The 20324-nt window shown below is 61.6% G+C and overlaps 5 protein-coding genes across 5 annotated transcripts; all 5 read right to left on the reverse strand.

The window, feature by feature from the left end:
- Positions 1-234: 234 nt before the first annotated feature.
- On the reverse strand, positions 235-4980 carry LINJ_29_0210 (conserved hypothetical protein; the record flags this gene model as incomplete). The annotated part of the gene is made up of 1 exon (XM_001466505.1): positions 235-4980. One exon carries the CDS (start codon positions 4978-4980, stop codon positions 235-237), a length of 4746 nt encoding a protein of 1581 aa, XP_001466542.1.
- Positions 4981-6030: 1050 nt separating this feature from the next.
- Positions 6031-6834, reverse strand: LINJ_29_0220 (conserved hypothetical protein; the record flags this gene model as incomplete). The annotated part of the gene is made up of 1 exon (XM_001466506.1): positions 6031-6834. The coding sequence occupies one exon, from the start codon at positions 6832-6834 to the stop codon at positions 6031-6033; it is 804 nt and encodes a 267-aa protein (XP_001466543.1).
- A 1310-nt stretch (positions 6835-8144) lies between these two features.
- On the reverse strand, positions 8145-11045 carry LINJ_29_0230 (putative protein transport protein Sec24A; the record flags this gene model as incomplete). Its single annotated transcript, XM_001466507.1, has 1 exon — positions 8145-11045. The coding sequence occupies one exon, from the start codon at positions 11043-11045 to the stop codon at positions 8145-8147; it is 2901 nt and encodes a 966-aa protein (XP_001466544.1).
- A 975-nt stretch (positions 11046-12020) lies between these two features.
- On the reverse strand, positions 12021-12668 carry LINJ_29_0240 (conserved hypothetical protein; the record flags this gene model as incomplete). Its single annotated transcript, XM_001466508.1, has 1 exon — positions 12021-12668. One exon carries the CDS (start codon positions 12666-12668, stop codon positions 12021-12023), a length of 648 nt encoding a protein of 215 aa, XP_001466545.1.
- A 1366-nt stretch (positions 12669-14034) lies between these two features.
- On the reverse strand, positions 14035-15651 carry LINJ_29_0250 (conserved hypothetical protein; the record flags this gene model as incomplete). The annotated part of the gene is made up of 1 exon (XM_001466509.1): positions 14035-15651. One exon carries the CDS (start codon positions 15649-15651, stop codon positions 14035-14037), a length of 1617 nt encoding a protein of 538 aa, XP_001466546.1.
- Between the last annotated feature and the right edge of the window lie 4673 nt (positions 15652-20324).

Raw genomic sequence — 20324 nt, forward strand, 5'->3', positions numbered from 1 at the left:
TCCCTCTGGCTTTCAGGCATTCTCTCCTTTTGCATGTTACACGAAGTGATGTGAGTCGACGCGACTGCTCCTTAGGTGCCGAACCGGTATGCGCACACGGGGCACCGCGCGCGCATGTCGCTCAGCGCCGCCTCGCACTCCCCTTCCCCCTTTCACCGACCCATCCACCTCTGTCGAAAAGTGTATGGAGGCCGCTGCCACACACACACACACAGGGTCCATCAACCCGCCTTGCTACGATATGACGCGCACCTGCTGAGATAGCTCCAGTAACTTCTTAAAGAAGATGTCCAGCATGTCGGTCATGCGGTAGCCGGTCATGGTGGTGTGGGCGACCTGCGAGATCCAACAGGACAGCGGGGGCGGCGGCAGCACCTTTGCACCACTGGCCGCGTCCTCGATGTACACGGTGAGCGTCTCCGCGCTGTGTGTGCCATACACTTCGCAGAAGGCGATCCAGTACTGGGCGGACCGTTGTTGTTGCACCGCCTCGCTCTCCAACTCCTCCGCCGTGGGGGCGGCCCGCTCCAGCGTGTTGCCCGCCAGCTCCTCCAGCCACGTCAAGGTGCCATGCTGGCCCCGCGTCACCTCATCTCGCTCCTCCGCGTCCGACTCGCCTCCGTCAGGGAAGCTTGCGCGATCGCTGGAGTAGACGGAGCTGAACGAGCTGGACGAGCTGTGTTGAGCCGAGAAGGAGGACGACGAAGAGGCAGAGGCGGCGCGAGAACCGCTACCGCTGCTGCTGCTGCGGCTGCTGCCCATCAGGTACGCTAGTGGGTCCCTGTGCGCCCGCTGTGTGCCGGCGGCGCTGTCGCTGTGAAAAGACGACGATGACGTGGACGCGCTAGACCGGCTTCGGCTCCCAGACGAGGAGGAAGCCGCCATCAGCAGGGAGGTCAGAGAGGCAGCATCGTCGGGATCGCTGCTCACAGCGCCCTTCTGCCGCGCGACCGCACCGGACCCCAGCGCCGCACCACAGGCCGCCACAGACATCGAAGAGGCATACGAGGATGGTAGAGGCTTCTGACGGCAGTGCTTCAACAGCCGTTCCACGTAGAGAACCTTGACGAGGGCATCGCTGGCGAAGCGCAGAAGCTTGCGCCGTGGCGTCGGGCACTCATCCAGCAGCAGCTCGTGTGCGTAGGTCAGTCGTTCGCAGCGCGCAAGGTAATGCAACGCCGTGGCAATGAGCATGAGGGGCATAGCCACAAACTGCGTGAGTGTGCTGGGGTGCACAAAGTCGGCAAACGCCTGCGCAAGGCGCTGTCGCAGGTGCTCGCGCACATTCGTGTGCGACGCGAGTCGGCCGTTGGCCAGCAACACTCGCCGCAACGCCTCAACGTCACCGCCGGTTCCCATCTGCAGCCCGAGCAGCCGTACCAGTCGCGGCGGGTACTCGCTCAGGAAAGCCTGCACCCCCTCCTCCATGGTGCGGCGCACGAACTCGAATACGGCCTGTGACGTGTGCACCTCCCGCAAGGCCGCACTGACATCAGCGCACTCGGCCGGCGAGAAGGACACGGCGAAGCTCTTGGTGATGGAGAAGGCATCGAGCAGGTTGGCCACCACGGAGAGCTGGTAGAGCACGGTCTGCTGTTGCGTGCGGGGGTCGGCACGCACCTCGAACTCGGCGTTGTAGTGGCAGCGCGGGCACTCCAGGTGCGTCGCGTCGAGCCGTTGCAGCAGCGGGCTGCGGCACCGCGCACAGCCGTACATGTGCTGTCCTTGTCGGTAGGAGGGCAGTCGGAGAAGTTCCGCCACTTGGGCGAGCGGCAGCAGACCTTCCATGTGCGCCCTCGACGCTGCACTGTAGGCGCGCCCCACGCGCATTTCTTCGCGCTCCAGCTGGAGATGCTGCGGCGGTAGCGCGAAGCCCTCGTAAGGGGGCCACTGCTCCTCAAGACAGCTCGTCATGGCGGTCAGCACGGACTGCGCCAACGCCGCAAGCGCCTCAGCGAATGCGCCGTCGTCGTCCCACCTCGAGGGCGCGCGACCACCGTCCTCTCCCTCAGCCGTCCCCTCGTCCTCCGCGCTGTCGCTATCGTCGTCGATTCTGCCTGGCGTGATGCCCAGCAACGTCGCCAGCGCTTCCAGGGCGGCCTCGCTAAGGGCGAGGCGCCCATCCACGAACCACAGCTTCTGCAAGCCGCGCAACAAGCAGAAGCCGACAAACGGGCGGTCGCAGCCCAGCTCCGTCGCGACGTACGTTGCCTCTACGGACGACATGGACTTGAACAGGGAGACCGGAGTGAAGAGCAGGGCCTCCTCGAGAGGGCTTCGAGTGGGCAGAGCCGTGTCTCGTGTCCGACGTCGGGTGGCAGCAGGAACACGACTGGCAAGATAGGTGCGCAGCTTCAGGTACGAGCTGCTCTGCAGCAGCGTGCGGAACAAGTCGGCGGCGCCGGCCTGGTAGCAGAGCAGGAGCACCTCCGCCAGGAACCGCGGCGGCGGACGTTTTTCCAGCACCGGTGCGAGAAGCGGCTGTAGTCGCTGACACATGCTCTGGTCCAGCGTGCGCACTTCCGATACCGTATCGCTTTCACTGACCGCCTCCTCACGGGCGCGCAAGACGTGCGTGATCACGAGATGGGCTGCCTGCCGCGCCGCGTCCACGAGCTCTGCCTCGCACGCGTCCAGCAGACTCACGTCCTCCCGCGCGTGCGCGGGAGGAGCACCTCCGCTGGGCATTTGCAGCGGAATCGCAACAGACGCGCGCGACTTGTGCGCTGCGTCCTCAAAGCGGCGCCCGCGTTCGCGAATCACGTCATCCTCGTTATGAAGCAGCAGCACCGACTGCGGGATCACAGTGTAGAGGTAGGCCTTTTCCTCCGGGTGCGCGCGCAGGACACGGGCCGCGATCGGGCACTGGGTCTCGCACACCTCAAGAGCGTACTCCAGCCGGCGACTGCTCGCCAGCGTCTCCTTCAGCGCCGGCCGCGACTGCTGCAGAGTCGCCTGCTCATCTGTGGCGAGGCTCGACCCATCATCCGGTAGAGGGACTGCGCACGGATAGCGGAAGTAGCTGCGCGTCTGATGGCGCTGCTGCCGGCGCGGGTCGCTGATGTCGGCGATCTTCTTCTGCAGCCACGACCTCTGCAAAGCGTAGGCAAAGACAATGTGCTCGGACGTGCCCCACGTGGCCAGCCGGTAGATGTTCACCGGCCGCAGCTGCCCGTAGCGATATAGTCGGTACGTGGCCTGCACGTCATCCGTCGGGTTCCAGCTCACGTCGAGGAGGATGCAGTGACTGGCAGCGGTGAGCTTGATGCCAACGCCACCCGCGCGGACGGAGCACAGCAACACACGACACGCGTCATTGCTTTGAAGCTCACTGATGCAGCGGCACCGCTCTGCGTCAGAGGCGGCCCCGGTCAAGGATGGCGCCGAAATCCCTTCGCGTGCCAGCAACTGCCCCATCAGTCGCAGGTGACTCAAGTATTGCGAGAAGATGACGACCTTCTCGCGCTGCTCGCGCACAATGTGCACGGTAAGGTGGAAAGCGAAACTCAGCTTCGGGGACACGGAAACATCCACGCCGGTGAGGGCCGCCGCGGGCAGGGTCGGAGGGGCCGCTGGCGTTGCGTCCTCATCCTCGTCGTCACCGTCCTCCTCGCCGTCCTTACAGGAGGCAAGGGTGGTGCTGCTGCTCGGCACCTCCAGTTCCGATAGGACGGGATGCAGGCATATGTGTGACGCGACGTGGTGCAGCCGCAGTACCGAGTCTCCCTTTTCTCCAGCGGCGACCTGCGTGTGGAAGTACTTCAGCATCGCCCTGTACGCCGCCTCCTGCGCTGCGGAGAGCCTGAAAAAGAATAGGAACTCGCGTCGCGGCGGCAGGGTGGCTGCCAGCACCTCCGGTCCGCAGTGGTGCGCCGAGTCGGCGAAGTACCTGCGCAAAGACGCCACGCACCGCTGCATCTCGAGAAACTGCGGGTACGTGGCGTCCACGCACTGTCCTCTCTCGATCGGTGCGATGAAGTGCTTGTGAAAGAGCTGGGTGTCAAGCTCGCGGCCGGTGATGATGGACTGCATCGTGTTGTACTCCTCGAGGTGGTTCTGCAGCGGGGTGCCCGTGAGTGCCAGCCGAAGCTGGATGTTGCGGATGTGCTGCGTCAACGCCGTCACCAGGTTCGAGCTGCTGCGGCGTAGCCGATGCGCCTCGTCGAGGATAACGAGGTCAGCGGTCTCAATGATGTCCAGTAGCCGCACCTCCTGAAAAAGCGGAAGATGGAGTCGCAGGCGATCCAGCAATGACCACACGCGGGGCCATTTGTTGGTGGGGTTGCTGCGATACTGCGTCTGTGCGTACTGTAGAATGCGCTGGTACTCCTCGTAGCCTAGCAGCAGCAAGCCTCCCTCTTGATAGAAGGAGAGCAGCACGTCCTCGATAGAGCGGCCGCTGGTGCCACGGTGCGTTGCACTGAGGGAGAAGCCCATCGCACTGGGCACGTAGGAGTTGATCTTCATAGTTCCCGCATACCGCGGCTGGATCCACTCCGAAATGGATGCCTGCCAGTGCAACACGCAGCTGCGAGGGCACAGGACAAGCACACGGAGTGCAGGGCACACGGCACCTTTCAGCGCGACGCTTGAAGCGGCAGCGGCAGAGGCGCTCCCGAGCTGCTGCTGACGCACTCGCTCGCGCTTCATTGCCATCAGCAGCGCCTGTGCCTGGAACAGCAGCACGAAGGAGAGGGAGGTGAGCGTCTTACCAAGACCCATCGAGTGCGCCAGAATGGCGCCAAACACTTCTTGATAAAGCCGAGTGCGCTGCTCGATCGTGGAGGAGAAGGTTCGAGCAGCCATGCGCAGCGCGCCGTCCAGCACGAGACGCCTCCAAATAAATTCCAATGCACTTACCTGGTGAGGGCGCAGCACGCTCTCCATCACCGGGGGAAGCTCCAGCGCGCCATGTGGAGGCCTGCTGCCGTCGGCGCCGCCGCTCATGCTGCTGCCAGCATCGGTGTCGTTAGCGCTCATGCCAAACTCGTGGCCCACGCCCTCTTCGCGGATCAAGAGATCGAAGATGGGAGAGGCACAGAGCAGCAGCCATGCACGAGCAACACACAGAGCGAGGAAAGCGTCGGCCAAGTTCGCAGAGATTTAGTGCAGTCTTACTTGGCAATGAGGAGAGGAGCGGAGCGGAAGCGAGGGAGAGTCGGAAGGGGGGAGGGGGGGGGGGGGTAGAGAAGAGAACAGTGAACAGCGGGAGGCACAGCCGCCCAAGCACGCATGCGCATGGCGGAGCCCTATGCACTACCTACACAGCAAAAGAGAGGGGGGCAGCATCTATTCGGAGGGGGTCGAGTTCCGCCTGCTTGAGGAGCTTAACGGGAGAACATGGCAGTCAAGCGACAAGGTCGCAACGCACACATGCGAGCGGGCGCGACAGAGCCGTGAATCGCCGCCGTCGCCGTGTGGAAGCATGGGCACACGCGTGCGGTGAGGCGCTCGTTGTGTCGTCTGCGCTTCGGTCTGTCGGTCTAACCGAGAGACCGACAGAGACAGCATGTGCAGGCCCATCCCTTCCCAAACGTGTACACGCGGCTTATGCGTAAAACTCAAGGCACCCCCGAAACACAGCAATAACGAAAGAGAGAGGGAAGGTGGAGCGCCTATGCACAGCGTGCGTGCGTTCATCGGGGACTGTGGGACAGCGACAGCGAGAGACAACGTGTCTGCGGAGGCGGAGGGGTGAGAGGGGAAAATGGGGTGCCGCAGTCCATCAGCGATGGTATCAAGCACGCCCACCTCTTGCGCCCATCCACTCAGCCTTTGGAGAAGCGGCGTTTCGCCGTCCATCACACCCTCCTCATCTCTCCCCACCCCACCCCCGGGACAAGTCGGCAGCTTCACAGGGACGTTCCAGATAGGAAGCACGGGAAAAAAGAAAAACAGAAGCGTGAAGCGGCTACACCGCACACGAGCACCAAAGTGTTCGTTGACCCCCTTCTGCAAGCTCATTCGTTCTTACGGGCCCTCCCTCCGTCACGGGTCGACAGCCCTGTACATGTTCTTTACCGATACGCGTCAGTCCTGATGTCGGCGCGCCTGTGCTTGCTGCGCAGCCGCCTGTAGCTGTGGCCCGTAGTGCCGAATCAACAAGTAGAAGGTGAGCGCAAGAACGATAAGAGGCAGACACATCACCACGACACATGCGGCGTAAGCGACGGCGCCAGGGACGAGGTCTGCAGCGCCAGCGGTGTACTCGTACACGCTCCACGGCGCGGCCCACAGCGCGTAGTAGAGAACCGCGAAGGGGTAGAGAATGACGAAGCCGATGACCCAGTTTCCAATAAAGCCCATGATGATGTCGGAGAAGCTCTCCGCTTCGCCGAGGCTGAAGAGGGAGGAGTACCACGCGTTGTCGTAGCTGAGCGATTGCACGGTCTTGATAGACTCCGAGATGGTGCGCTTCTGCTCCTGCGCAAAGTGCAGCGAGACGACGCCGTAGAGCGGCTTCAGCTTCGCCATGATGAGGCGCTCTTGCTCCTTTAGGGCCTTCACCTCCACCAACGTTCTGCGGTAATCCTCATCAAGCAAGCGTATCGTCGCCTTGTCCTGTGGTCGTGTGTAGAAGAAGCCCTGCTTGGCACGGGCAGACTCCAACGCTGCCTCCGCCTGGTAGAGTTTGTTGTACGCCCTCGTCAGCTCGCCCTGGCGGAGGATGTTGACCTCACGCTCCCAAAACTGGATTTGTTCATGCTTCGCACGCTTCGCCATGGCCTTGGCGTCTTCGCTGCTATCCCACGCGTCGACTGAGCTTGCGCTTGCCAGCAAGCAAAGCAGCAGTAGCAGCGTCGCCACAGTCGTCGGTCGTTGTCTGGCCATCATCGCGCCTTTCCTGTTAGCCTGTGAGTGGGCGCCTTTCCGATGGTGTTTGCTATCACGTGTGTGTGTGTGTGTACGCTCCACAAAGATGTACGCGTTGTTGCGGGCACTGCCACGGCTCCTCGTGCATCACGCGCTCGTGAATGCAACTTGGTCGGTTGTTTTGCGGGGTTTGGATTTTGGGTTTCCCCGACGTGCATGTTTAGACGCGGGTGTGCGCATGGCGGCCAAGTGCACAGAAGCGGCATGCCCCATCGTTGGGAGAGAGAGAGAGAAAGGGTCAGAGCAGCAAGATAGTAGGGGTGGTGAGAGAAGATATGGTGGCAGAGAACAGGCGTGCAGCGTGTTCCGTATAGCTGAGCATGTCGATCGATGCCGCACATCTGCGCGTGTGCTCGTGCGCATCACCGAAAGCCCTCCAACGGGCTCAACTTCACGCACACGCGCACATGTAGTCCCTAGTTGTTAGCAGTCGCAGTGCACGTGAGAGAGAACAAACAGGTGGCGTGCGCAAGTGCGCAAGCCCTGCACGAGACGTACGCACACCATCACCGATGGGACTGTCAGGTGAAGACAACGGCGCTATCACAGATGCTACGCAGCCGCAGCTCCGCTCGGCTACCACGTGCCACCGCACGGTAACAGCGCGTAGGCGCTCAGAGGCAGACGCTAGTCCGCATCTCTCGTGAGCAAGCCCCACATGCAACACCTGGATGTACTGTCTTGCTCTCGCAACGTTACATTTACTCCGCAGCCTCCTGTCGCAGAGCTGGTGCCTCCGTGGGGATGGATCGTTTCGAGCATGCAAGCGTGTGCGTTGTGCATGTGTGTCCGCCAGTGGGCCTGTACGCCGTAGCACAAGTGCCTCCCCTCCCTCACCCCAATCAGAGCACAGGACAAGCCCATATACAAGAAAGAAGAGAGGGCAAGACGCCTGCGTATGTATATATAAAAAGAAAGGAAAAGATGTGCCCGAGCGCATCCATCACACACAGACAAACACGCACGCACCCGTGAGAGAGGGGGAGAAGGCTCACTCCTGGGCGCGTGCCCGACGTCCGGTACACGAACCGGTGCGCTACAAACGTCATGCGCCCATCGCGAGAAGAAACGGAGAATCGGCACATCCGACACACCACGCCGATTTAGCCAGCACCCAACACTCTACGACATACTGCCCATCCGCAGTTGCCGTCTGACAAGGCGGGTTCGCACCGCCTACGCTTCGGCTCTGCGCGCCTCCGGCTTCCACAGCGGGGCGTTTCATATGCAACTTTCTACCTCTCGTGAATGATGTGTACTTGAGGAGGAGTCTACTTGCCGACGCTCACAGCGTCCCACACCTTGCGCAGGTAGGACCCGTAGGCGATTAGGTTGCGCGTGTTGTCCTCCCCCATGCCGCGCTTCATCATCGGCTCGTACGTGGCGTTTCCTTGCGCGCACGGCTCCATGACGGCGGTAAAGACACTACGGTTGATTTGGCGGTGCGTCCAGATGAGGTCTTCGACACGTTGCCGCAGAGCCGCCAGTTGCTCTGGCGACACGCTGAGCTGCTCCTGCTTCTCCGCCTTTTCCGGTGTCATCTCGCCGGGGTCCACCCCGAACAGCTGGCAGATGGTCGGGTGAACGTGCTTGCCGAACCACAAGACGATGACGGCACCGACGTTGATGAGGTAGACGCCCTCGCGGTGCACGCACTGCTCGGATGAAAAGATGGAGGCCGGCAGCTGGTCGACGTCCTCCTCCGGCGCGTACACAACGTAGGTCCACGTCACATACCATGGCACCATCGCCTCGATGGGGCACGACATCACCGAGGACATGGAAGCAACGCGCTCGTCCGGCGGCAGCGGGCGCACCGTCGCGAGGCCAGTCGCCGCGCACCGGAAGAAGCCACAAAGCAGTTGCGGAATGAAACGCATGCTCTCCGGGATGAGCAGCTCACCAGCACCCGGCCGCACTCCCTGAGCCGCCATTTGTTTCAGGGCCGCCTTCCACGCGGTGGTCAGCTTCTCGGTTATCTTTTCCTGCGCCTGCGAGAAGGGTCCGTTGACGGCCATGTCGACGCACATCTTCGAGAGAAAGCACGACATGCCGAGGGAGTTGATCGAGTTGATGACCGGTCCAATGGTGGAAGACACCGGGATCTGGACCGTGTGCACGCGAATGCGGCGCTCCCGCGAGCGCGTCGTGTAGACGACAGCAAACTGCACGTATGCGAACTTGGCGGCGTAGTTGGGGCCCATCTTGAATTCGATCGAGTAAGAAGAGTCCTCGTCGGCAATGGGCAGCACCAGCAGATCTGGCACCCGCACGTGGCAGTGGCCATAGAAGTTCGGCACAATGAGCCCCTTTGACGTGCGCACCCGCAGCGTGCAGTCGAAGGCGGTGAAGCGCAGCAAGGACCGCTGCACCTGATCCGCCAGGCCGCTCATGGTCACGGCCGTTGCGCGATGGATAGAGCCGGAGGTGAAGCGCGAGAGCGGGGCGATCGTCGTCAAGTCCACGTCCTTGTTTGCACCAACGAAGAGGTCGACCGAGATGGCACTGTTTGAGCACGCCAGTGCGCGTTGTTTGTACCAGTCGTTGGCCGCCGCACACATCGTGTACTCCTTCGGCTGATTCGACAGCTTCGCCGCATCGAAGCGGTGCTTCAGCTTGCCATCCCCCTCCGATGGGATGCTCGTGATGCTGGCAAGAATTTTGCCGCCGTTCGCATCCAGCATAGTCACAGCCGCCGCCAAGGAGGGGCCGAATGCGCAGCCGACCTCCTTTGTGGGAGCAAACACGTTTGGAATGGACTCGAGCGCCATGCGGAGGAGGTGATACGACTCCTTCACAGACACCACCAAGTCGCCCGTCGGGCACGGGAGCTCGACCTTCTCGAGCTTGAAGTCGTCGTTCACGTTGGCGATATCCTTGACCGTGTCCGGGGACGCCATCATGCGCGGCGCGCGCAGGGAGGAGCGCAAGTTGAAGAAGTAAACAGTGCTGTCGTAGCCCATGATGCCCATGTACAGCGCGTCGTCATCCTTCATGGAGTCCAGAGCCGTCAGGGCCCCGCGGCACATCGCCTCCAACAGGCCCGAGGCCACAGCAGAGAAAGAGCAGTCCAGCATCAGCAGGAAGACGGGCCGGCGCGGCGGACGCTTCAGGAACTCCGGCGTCGCGTAGAAGTCGACACTGCAGTTTAGCAGCTCCGGGCGGCTCATGATGTCCTCAAGCTGGCCAGTCTGCGGGTCGACGTGGCTGAAGTAGGCGCGCGGCGTCACGTTTATGTGCTTGCACAAGATGCACTGCCACCGCGAGCCGTCGTTGGCTTCGGTGAAGGTGGTGAAGGGGTTGATGTAGGCGCCGCAGGCCTTGCAGCGGATCATGGCGTTGCCCTTGTCCGACAGGTCCACCTCGTTCAGCCGTGGCTCGGCAAAGGGACGAAAATTGATGCCGAGTGGGAGGCCGAGGGAGTCCGCGAGCTGCTGCGTCTGCGGGAAAGTGCCCATCGTTGGTCGAATGCAGAGGCGGTGGGTTGGCGTGATGTGCACCGGCGCAGGCATGCGCTGCTGAAGGTCCTCTTCGATGTCCTGCGGCATCATACGCGGCACGCTCGGGTGGTCGTAGAGGGCCCCGGGTTTGTTGCTGCTCTTGCGCAGCTGCACCTGAGTCACGCGAATAAAGTCCGGGTTCAGCTGCTGCGGGTAGCCGGGCATGCCGTACGGCTGCAGCGGCGGCGGCGACTGATGCATCTGTGGCTGATGGCCATACGCCGCAGGCGGCTGGGCATAGTTGCCATACTGTTGCTGCGGAAACTGAGGCGGCGCGTTGTACTGCTGCTGTTGATGCTGCGGAGGGGGAAGAGGTGCGTACGAGGAGTAGCCCTGCTGCGGCGGCGACGCGGCGTAGACGTTCCCATACGGATTTGCCTGGCTGTACGAGGACACAAACGACGGCTGCGCCGGCTGCTGGCCGTAGGGACCGCTGCCCCCCATAGGGGGGCAGCCCGCAGGCGCACCTTGCTGCTGCGGTGGATGCGAGGATGGTGGTACCGGTGGTTGTTGGCCGTACCCCAGGGCGGGGGCCGTGTGAAACTGATTGGGGTCCTCAAAGGTGTGGTGGAGGTTTTGGGGAGGGGCCGGCTCCTCCCTCGGCTTGGCGGCCGCGGCGGCCGCCTGATTTCGGTAGATCTCCGCGTACATAGCACCGGCGGAGTACATCATTCTCTCAAAAAAAGAGGGGGTGCACGTCGGTTAGGGGATGTCTGTGTGCGCCCCTCAAGGATACGCCTGCGCGTACGCGTGCCTGGCCGAGGTGTTGGGAGGGAGGGGGCACGAACGGTCGCTGGGTGAGCGCCGATAGGCGAACCTGGGCTTATGTCAGTCACGCGCAGGTGAGGATGTGAGAGGCAGTGCGCTTGCGGCGGGCCTGCACGGCAAAGAGGTGGTGGTGAGGAGGAAACGAGCCAAGACGCAAACGCCAAAGACTCGCCGACTGCGAAGGCAAGCAACGCCGAGCAACTAATACACCAGCTGAGATGTCCCACACGTACACGGAGCGAAAAGCCCCAAGGAGAAGACGCGCATGTGGGTGCGTGTATGCAAGTGCATCCCAGGAGCGTGCACGCAGGGGAAGGAAAGGGAAGACACCGGGGCCGCAAGAAAGAAAAAAAAATGAAGGAGAAGGCCTGCAACGATGGAAGGAGAGACAAGGTCGCGCCAGTTGTTACTCTCAAGGCATGTCCGCCGGAGATGCCCTCTCCGTGCAGAGCACCGCCCGCGTGGATTCGCCTCGGCTCCCCAGACGAGCGTGCGACCGCGGTCCTCGATGCAACCCTGCTACGCACACCCGCCACCAAGCGCACCCGGCACGGTGCGGGCAGAGCGGGCAGTAGAAGGGGTGAAGAAGACGCCGTGGCATGCATAAAGTGAGAGAGTGCCGGGGTGGCAAAGAGCAGGCACACAGGCAACGCCCACCGATCCCCTGTAGATCTCACGCACCTCGACTCCTTGAACGGGCACGGGCTTCGCTTATGTTTGCATGCGCGCCGATGTGAGTGTGAGAAAGAGAAGCGCAGCCCCGCTGTGAGGCGCAAGTTTGCCGGCGCGCAGGGATCACTGGAGAGGGAGGGAGGGAGGGGGAGCAAACATCGACACGGCCGACATTTGCGCAAAATGCCGCGGAGAGCACGACCCTCGTCACGATCGCGGAGTGCGTCCGAATGGGTCTGCCGTCGCTGCAGCCGCAGCCTTCCTTTGTCTCTGCACCTCGCCAAGAGGGCGTCCAAGCGGGCGGGCGTGGACGCGACGAGACGCGCCGGTCTTCAGCTGCTCTATGGTGAGACTTGCAGCTGGGGGAGGGCGGAACCAGCCCAGCTTGCGATACGCTGGAGCCAGCACGTAGGCGAAGAAGGGGTACCGCGCGTAGACAGACAAGTCGTACATCACCAGTGCGAAGAATAGCTGCCCTGCCAACACAACAGCCCAGTTCGAGAAGGACCACATTCGCACGTAGTGGTCGTAGGGTACCAAGCCAGTGGGAACGAGGAGGTAGTACGTTGGCTGCAGGTAGCCCGCGACCAGCAGTACAACGAATGGGACGAAGACAATGCACGTAATGCCGTTCTTGACGTGACGGAAGGACGGATGAAGCTCCTTCGTGACGGGGCCGTCAACCTCGATGGCCAAGTAGTCGATCGGGCGACGTCGGCTCATGAAGCGCATGAGGGCGTTGTCTTTGCGCTCGAGGTGCCGCATCTCGCTGCGCGTCTGGGCCAGCACCTCCGACCCGAGCTTGGTCTGGCTCAGCCTGTGAAACAGAAGCCGCTGAGACGAGAGGCGGAACATTGCCACGCTGCACGTGACTCGCTTCTACAGAGACCGCCTTCTTTTTCCTTGTGTTCGGCGGTGCTTGTGTGGTTGAGCGCGAAGGAGGGCTGATAGAAGAAAGAGATAGAGAGACGACGTCGCACGTGCGTTGGCGGAGGCCTTTGGCCGCTCGAAACGCTGTCGTCGACTTGCCTGCCTGCCTGTGCGTGCGAGGAGCAGAGGAAGGAGAGAAAGAGAGAGAGCAGAGCTGCTCGTGCACGTTCTGAGCACAGGCAAAGGAAAGCAAAAGCCAAGCGGCCGACCCGACAGCGCATGCATGAAAGAGTTGCACAGAGGGTGAGAAACTGAAGGCACCCATACGACAACGAGCTAAAGCAGCACTAGACGCCGCTGAAGCTCCCAGACTGTGGAGGGGGGGGTGGGGAGGAGGCAGAGCGTGCAGGAGCTGCAGTCCGGCCAGTCTGAGTGCCGAGCACGCGCGCACACACTTCCATGCAGTTGAGCAGTTACGCAGATGCGCACGTCCTGCTGAAGGTCATATGACGGGGGCAGGAGGCGGAAAGTGGTAAGGGGGAAGTGGGCTGGTTGGTTTTAGAGCAAGGCCGTCAATCGAACAGAGAGGGAGCGGGGGAAGGACATGGGGAGAAGACAAGCTGCGTTCCACCGAGGAAGGTCACGCAGGTCGGCAGTGCAGATGGGGGAGGAATGGACAAAAGAAAAAGAGGGACGGCGGAAGCGGAGGCGGAGGCGATAGGCGGGGGTAGGGCGGAAGGAGGGTGCCTGGTGCGCGCCTTTTTCTCGGCTCCTCTCGTTGCCTCCCCCTCGTGACGCAATCCCGCCGCCTTCTTTTTCCTTCGGTATAACACGACATTCACGCGGGCGCACGCGCACGCGCGACCTCGCGCGCAACTTTGCCCCCCCCCCTCCCTCGCTCCCTCCCTCTTTCCTCCGCACGCCACGTTGTCGCTTCATCGATGGTCCCTCTTTCCGATTTTGACGCCTTCGGGAGGCGCGCGAGTCTCATACGCGCGCGCACACGCACAGAGACACAAACACAGGATTGCACCCACTTACACGAATGAAAAACACTTAGACAAACGGTGAGGGACCAGCAGCAGGATTGGGAAAGGCGACAGCACACAGCAGCGAGCTCACATCCGTGGCGGAGATGCGTGCGCGTGCCTCGTCTCCTCACAGCGGCACACGTCCGGCACAGCAGCAGAGATGTACACAAGCGATAGCGAGAACAGTATGCGAGAAACACAAGCTGACCACACCGGCACCGTGCACAGACAGAGGCGGTGCGATGCCAGCCCCGAAAGCGTGCGAGAGTTTGGCGAGATGCTCCTCTTCCCCTCCGTCTCTCTCCCTCGGTCTCCTCGTGTTACTTTCGCCCCTTTTTCTTTCTGTTGGCGTTGTTCTTCTTCTTCTCGGCACGCTTCTCGCGGTTGGCCTCCTTCACGGCCTTCCGATGCTCCTTGCGCTCCTCCTTGGTCATGTTCGCTAACACCGCCTGCGGAGCCGCCTTCGCCTTCATCGGTGAGTCGGCATCGTCCGCCTCGGAGTCCTCGTCGTCGCCATCTCCATCGCCTTCACCGTCGGCACCGCTGTGGTCCTCTGTCTGTGCAGCTGCAGGAGCGGCCGTCATGCCCTCAACAAATACGGCAACCTCCTTGTTCGGTCCGGCACGGTCGCATATCTCGTTGAGGGAGCGCGGCACTGTGATGTTTAGGAAAACCTGCTCATCCACCTTTGCCTGCTCCGCATCGACGGGCACGGCCCCGCCTTCCCCGTAGTCGTCGCGGATTTCCTTCAGTCGTGCCATGAGCTCCTCGTCGTTCGGCGGGCCCTGGCAGCGCTGCCATCCCGACTTCGCCGGATCTGCCGTAATGAAATGAAAAAGGTCCTGCAATGTGAACAGCCCCGTCAGCCCTCGCGAGCGGAAGAAGCTGTTCACGTTGACGATGTCGCGCCGCAAGAAGCTCATGGAGCGCGGGTGGTCGTACTCGACCGACTGCGATACGTCAATCACCACGACGCGGCCGCGGTACAGCAGCAGGTTGTACTCGGAGAGATCACCGTGGATCAGATGACTGCGCGCGTACATCTTGCGCATTGTGCAGCACAGGTCCAGGTAGCACTTGTCTAGCGCCTTAGCGGAGGGAAATGTCACCTCCTTCAGCCGCGGCGCTGGCCATCCGTCCTCGCCGAGGAACTCCATGATCAGCACGTGCTGCCGGAGCAGCTTCACTGCCGGTGCAAGGACACCGCCGTCTTGCAGGCGGATGAGGTTACGTGCCTCCTTCTCGGCCCACGTGCGCACCATCTTGCGTGGGTTACTCTTGCAGTAACGCTGAAAGCGGAACTCGCCTGAAACATACTGGTCGCGGTCTTTGAAGGACAGAATCGACGTCTTATATACCTTCAAGGCGGCTGGACTGCCGTCACCGCTCACGGCGTAGTACACGTTCGCCTCCTTGCCAGTGGAAACGCATCCGTTGATCTCGCTTAGAATGCCGGAGTTAACGAGCTTATATAAGATGAGGCGGGTGCGGGGGTCGAGCACGTTTTCCACCGTGGCGCGCTCGGAGCGGTCGACGTTCTTCGACGCGGCATTCTGAGCGAAGCGACTAGACATGGTCATATCCCGCAGCTCATTCAGGACGCGTTGGTTGGACTGCGCACCACCGCTCGCGCCGCCACCGCTGCCGTGTCCGTCGTAGTAGTCATCGATGTGTATTCTGCCGAGCACCTTCGCATCCGCATTCTTGTGCTGGGCGGGCTGGAACTTGGAAAGCGACGTCGCGACACCTTGCGCGTTCGTGCCGGTCCCAGCGGAGCCTTCACCCGGCACCACGCCGGAGACCCCTTCAGCTTTCGCCGCGGGTGCGTCGAAGTACGCGTCGTAGTCGTCGGCATCCTCCTCAGAGGACACAATATCAGCAAGTGTACTGCCGGGCACCATGTACTGGAGAAGCTCAGCATCCTTGGCGAAGCGCATTGTCTTGCGTGCCAGTGAGGGCCAGCAGGGGCAAGATAAGAGTAAGGCAGGGCGGAACGCCGAAGGAAAGAAGGGGGAAAGGCCCTTGCGTCGTGCAGTCGAGTAACAGAAGACGCTGGGGGATGGCACCAATACACAACCGTGCACGTGTTGGGAGAAGCGCGCACGTCGATGCAGCGCTCGCGGAGAAGGAAGCGGGGGGAGCGAGGGATTGTGACACAAGGAGGAGGGCAGCAGCAGAGGTGTGTAGGACTAATTGAGAAGAAGGGAGCGCGTGCGTGATCGCGCTGATGGCGGGCTCGGCGACCGCGCACATGCGTGCGTATGTGAGCATCTTCGTCTGCGCCTGTTTTGAACGACTAGCAGCCTCGTGTAGAGTTTGGACGTAGCCGGAAAGCGCACTCTACATGTCCTTTGCGGGTCACATTCGGGTGCACATCAACGGCGCGCTAAGATGGACAGAAAACACCCTCGGTGTAACTCGATGCGCCACAGCGTCGCCAACCCCTTTTCATGTTGCCCTCTTTTTTGCCTAGCGTTATCAGCCCCGCACGTTGCGCGGGCCCCGCAGTGACGGAGAACTCTCTGGCGGCATTCGCTACGCTCTTTACCGCTTGAGATGGCCCCGCTGCCTCGATCTGGACGATCCGCACGTCGACCTTTCACCTTCGGGTTGGGGCAAAGACGCGTAGAATGGGGTGCCCAGCAGCCGAGCCTGTAGCCACCTGCCTAATTCCAGACCTCACACTCGAACCCGTCGGTAGGGCACTGGAGCTGCAAGATCCGACCGGTGTCGGCCTGCAAAGAGAAAAGCGGTCTCAACTCCACTGGGATAGGCACCTGGAAAGGAGAAGCCTGTAAGGTTCGTGACCCCCCGTCCTGATCCCATGCGGGGCACGTTCCCATGAGATGGCGTTTAGATCGAGTCCGGCGCCGCCGACCCTCAGACGCCATCCACTTCTTCGTCGGGCCAGAGAAGGAGCTGCCTCGGTAGACACCCATGTTTCTCATCGAGCACCGTGAAGGCGGAGCCCGCCACTCTGAGTTCTGTTGCGGAGGGCTCCGAGACGTCCGCAGGCGTTAACGTGGCGGCGTCTGCAGCGGAAAGGGGCGCGGAGGCATTCGTCGGCGAGGCTCAGAAGCTCCTGAACGCTTTTTTTTTGTTGTTGGCTTTGCCGGTTCCACTGCTGCAGTTGCACGCAACAGGTTTGGTGCACTCTTCTTGTGTCCCCGGCGACCGTAGGGGCTCACGCCTCGTCCATGAAAGGGGGCGGGCCAACGACTCGATCCCGAGGTGACGCGCCCCCAGCAGCTGCTCCCCGGCGTATCGCTCTGCCCGATCCCTCACGAAGCGTAACGTTAGGAGCGTGCGTTTCGAGTAGTGACACGATCGAAAGAAGGGGTCGGGGCTTTGGGAGGATTTGCAGCGCATGCATGAGCACCCGCTTCACTTGATCCTGTGCGCTGAGCAGTCGCATGGGAGAAGGAGCTCCCAGATCCTTGCTGTTGGGGACGGAAAGATGGACTCATCCCGCCTCTTTTCCCGTATCGTCTCTGCGGTCCACGCCGGTCAGTGCTGCCACACCGTCGCCACACACGCCGCCGAAGACGTCTGGACGGAAGGGCCGCACCCCGACTTGGCTTCGCCTCCGCCCCCTGGTTAGGCGCTACTTTGGCGCTAGAGACGCTGAGGAAGCTCTGCGGGGTCAGACGGCAGACTTCGTCCCAGCTGCTGGCCGTCTTCCCAGCGAGGAGACGGCGATGATTCATGAAAGGTGTGACGTAGCGGGAAAAAGGGTAGCAAGCCGGACTGCGTCATCCGCCGTGCTGGACGCAGCGGGAGGAGAGCCCCTTCGGCCCGTCATGCCGTGTTGAGGGGCGTCCGTTCGCGATTAGCCCCCCCCCCTCAGTTGGCGAGGCAGACGGATCCAACGGCGCGCATATTTATGTGTGTGTGTGTGCCATACTGCGCGTAGGCCGATAAGAACGAGCCAAACTGACGCCCCAAAGCCCCCAGCNCNCNCNCACACACACACAAGGGCAGAGAGAACTAAAGAGAGCCACGCTTCTTCTCTGGGATTTGAAGGCGTTGTGTTTTCGATGATATAGAAAGCAAAGGGAGGCGCCTCTGCAAAGGCAGAGAGAGCAAGCGCGGGGTGCTCTCTCCGTCCTGCGTCGTATGCTTCACCGCAGCAGGGAGGAAGCATAAGGGGAAGAAAACCGACAGCAGGCAACACGAGCATTCGGCAAGCACTGAGCTGGCACGCACCGAGTCACGAGATGCGCGCACACATACGCCCATCCCACTATGCCGGTCGCCACCGGGTGCATCTCCCCCGGGGTGGCACTCCGGCGCCCCACACCAGCCGTCGGCCCTGCGAGGGGCCGGGTGGGACACACGCTCGAGTCACGCGGGCACTCTGCCTATCAGGTGGGTGTGGCACAGACCTCTTCACGGTCGCGGGGCGCTCCGACGCCACCCCACCCAGGACCGGGCCGCCGACGTCAGCAGCGATCCATCGCTCTGTCCTCCACACCGTGTCGTGGGTGCCTGGCCCTGTCACCACCAGAAGTGGTTCGGCGTTGGCAGCGATGAGGGGGGATAGAGGAGGGGCTGCCCAGCCCCCCCCTCCCCCCGCAGACAGAGTGGGAGGTGCACTGGGCCCTGCGATACCGCGCACGGGGGCGTCCTCCGTGATCGTGGAAAACAAGTATTGGCATACAACGAAGACGCATGCCCTCCTACACAGACGTGAAAGGAACTTCCAGGAGAGAGAGAGGGATGGGCATCTTCACTGAAAGACGCGAAGCAGATGAGGGGATGGCGTCACACTGTGGCTGCTACCGAGAAGAAGAGGACAGAGAGGCAGAGCCGCGGGGAGGTGTGTACGAGGGTGCGGCGATGGACAGAGGGGGAGAGGGAGGGGAGGAAAGAAGGGGGGAACGAATTTGTAGTGAACGGTGGGGATAAAACACCTGGGTGCCTCCCCGCGCCGTGTCTCCTTAACAGATACGCACGCTCAGACAGTCGCTCATTGTCGTACCTGCCCCTCTTCCCGCATGATCTCTACGATCACCACTCCGCTCCGCGAGGTCGCCTCAGAGATCTCTGTAAACATCTCTCCCAAGGCTCACCGACCAAGCAGTATGGGGTGGAGGGAATGGAAGCAGACACGCACAAGCAAGCAGGCAAGAGGTGTTCCACGCTGCAGCAGAGGTCATGCAGACCTCTCTCCCACACTTCTCTTCTCTGCCTTGTGTCTGTCTGTCCGCTTTTATGGTTTCTTTTCCTGTGCTGCGTATCGCTGACGAGCCAGCACACCGCGCGGCCTTCTCCGTCGTGTATGTTCTCTCTCTTCTGTGCATCGGTTCGCTCTTCATGCCGCATGGAGGCAGCGAAGAGAGAAGGAGGCGGGGCAGGGAGAGGGGGTACGGGTAGCAGCAGCATGAAGGATGGCACTGAAAGTAAAACGGAGGGGGTAGCTGGTATGGCTTGTCCACGCGCTTTCTCTCCCACCACCGTCTTCTTCGTTCTACGCCCACTGCACAGCGTGCCGTGAAGCTTTCTGAAAGGCCCCCTTCCGTGGCACACACACACGCACTTGGTGCGCGCCCCTTCTAGTAGACTTCTTAGCCGCTAGATGAGCAACGGAAGCAGCACGCACTCTCCCTCCGATGTCCTGTCACCTCTTGGAGAGACACTCGACATGGTAAGGGCACCTAGGAAGAAGAGCAGCTCATGAGAGAGAGAAAGAAAGAGCATTACGGTGTCCAGACGTGCGTAGCAGGGCTGCGGAAGCGGCCAGGCGACAACGGCCGCAAAGTGCGGCGGAGGTGTGCTCCGAACCGAGAGAAGGCAGAAGACATCAACGTCTTCGCCTCCCTCTGAAGAATGTAGGGAGAACAGTCCCATGGAAGATACGGTTGGGGAGAGGAGGAGGGGGAGGAGGGCAGGAGAAAAGAAGAAGGGGAAGCGGAAGGGGCAGAGCTGCAGCTAAGGGGGGATTCAACGGCTGCAGCGCTGCTTGCAAAGAAAAGATGCATGCAATGCACGCTTCAACCAAGCAAACGTATATATATGCAAAAGACAACGACGATGTGTCACAAGCGGAAGCGCCGCAAAGCAGAAGGGGCACACGCCTACCCAGGCACACAAGCATGATCGTGTGTGTGTGTGTGTGGGGGGGGGGGGGCATGAGGAAAGGGCACAAGAACTCAACCGCGACGAGTAAATGGGGGGGGGGGGGTGAGGCGCAAGGGCTAGGTGCATGGGTAAGGGGAAAGGAGACCAACAGCACCTTCCCGACCCCTTACTCGCCTCTTACACCGATGCACGCATGACACGCACAGCAATACCGAAGAGAAAAAAGGGGGAGCAGCGTCACGCTCCTGATGCCTCGCAGCACCCACGCACGTCCTTTTTTTCGCTTTGCCTGTCGCTCTCCGTCTCGTTGCGTGCCTCACGTGTGTCCGTCGCTTGAGAACCCCGCGACCGTCGAAGCGGGATCGATGCCCTTTTCAGGTTCTGCGAGCTCGTGGCGCTGTACTACTTGTTCTTCGCGCGCATTTGCAAACATGTGTGTATATAGATAGAGATGCACGCGTGGATGTCTGCTCATCGCCAAGTCGGAGGGAAAGGAAGAAAGGGCTCACCAGCACGCACAGCAAAACAC

Source organism: Leishmania infantum, chromosome 29 (genome assembly GCF_000002875.2).
Source record: "Leishmania infantum JPCM5 genome chromosome 29".
Classification (NCBI taxonomy): Eukaryota; Euglenozoa; class Kinetoplastea; order Trypanosomatida; family Trypanosomatidae; genus Leishmania; species Leishmania infantum.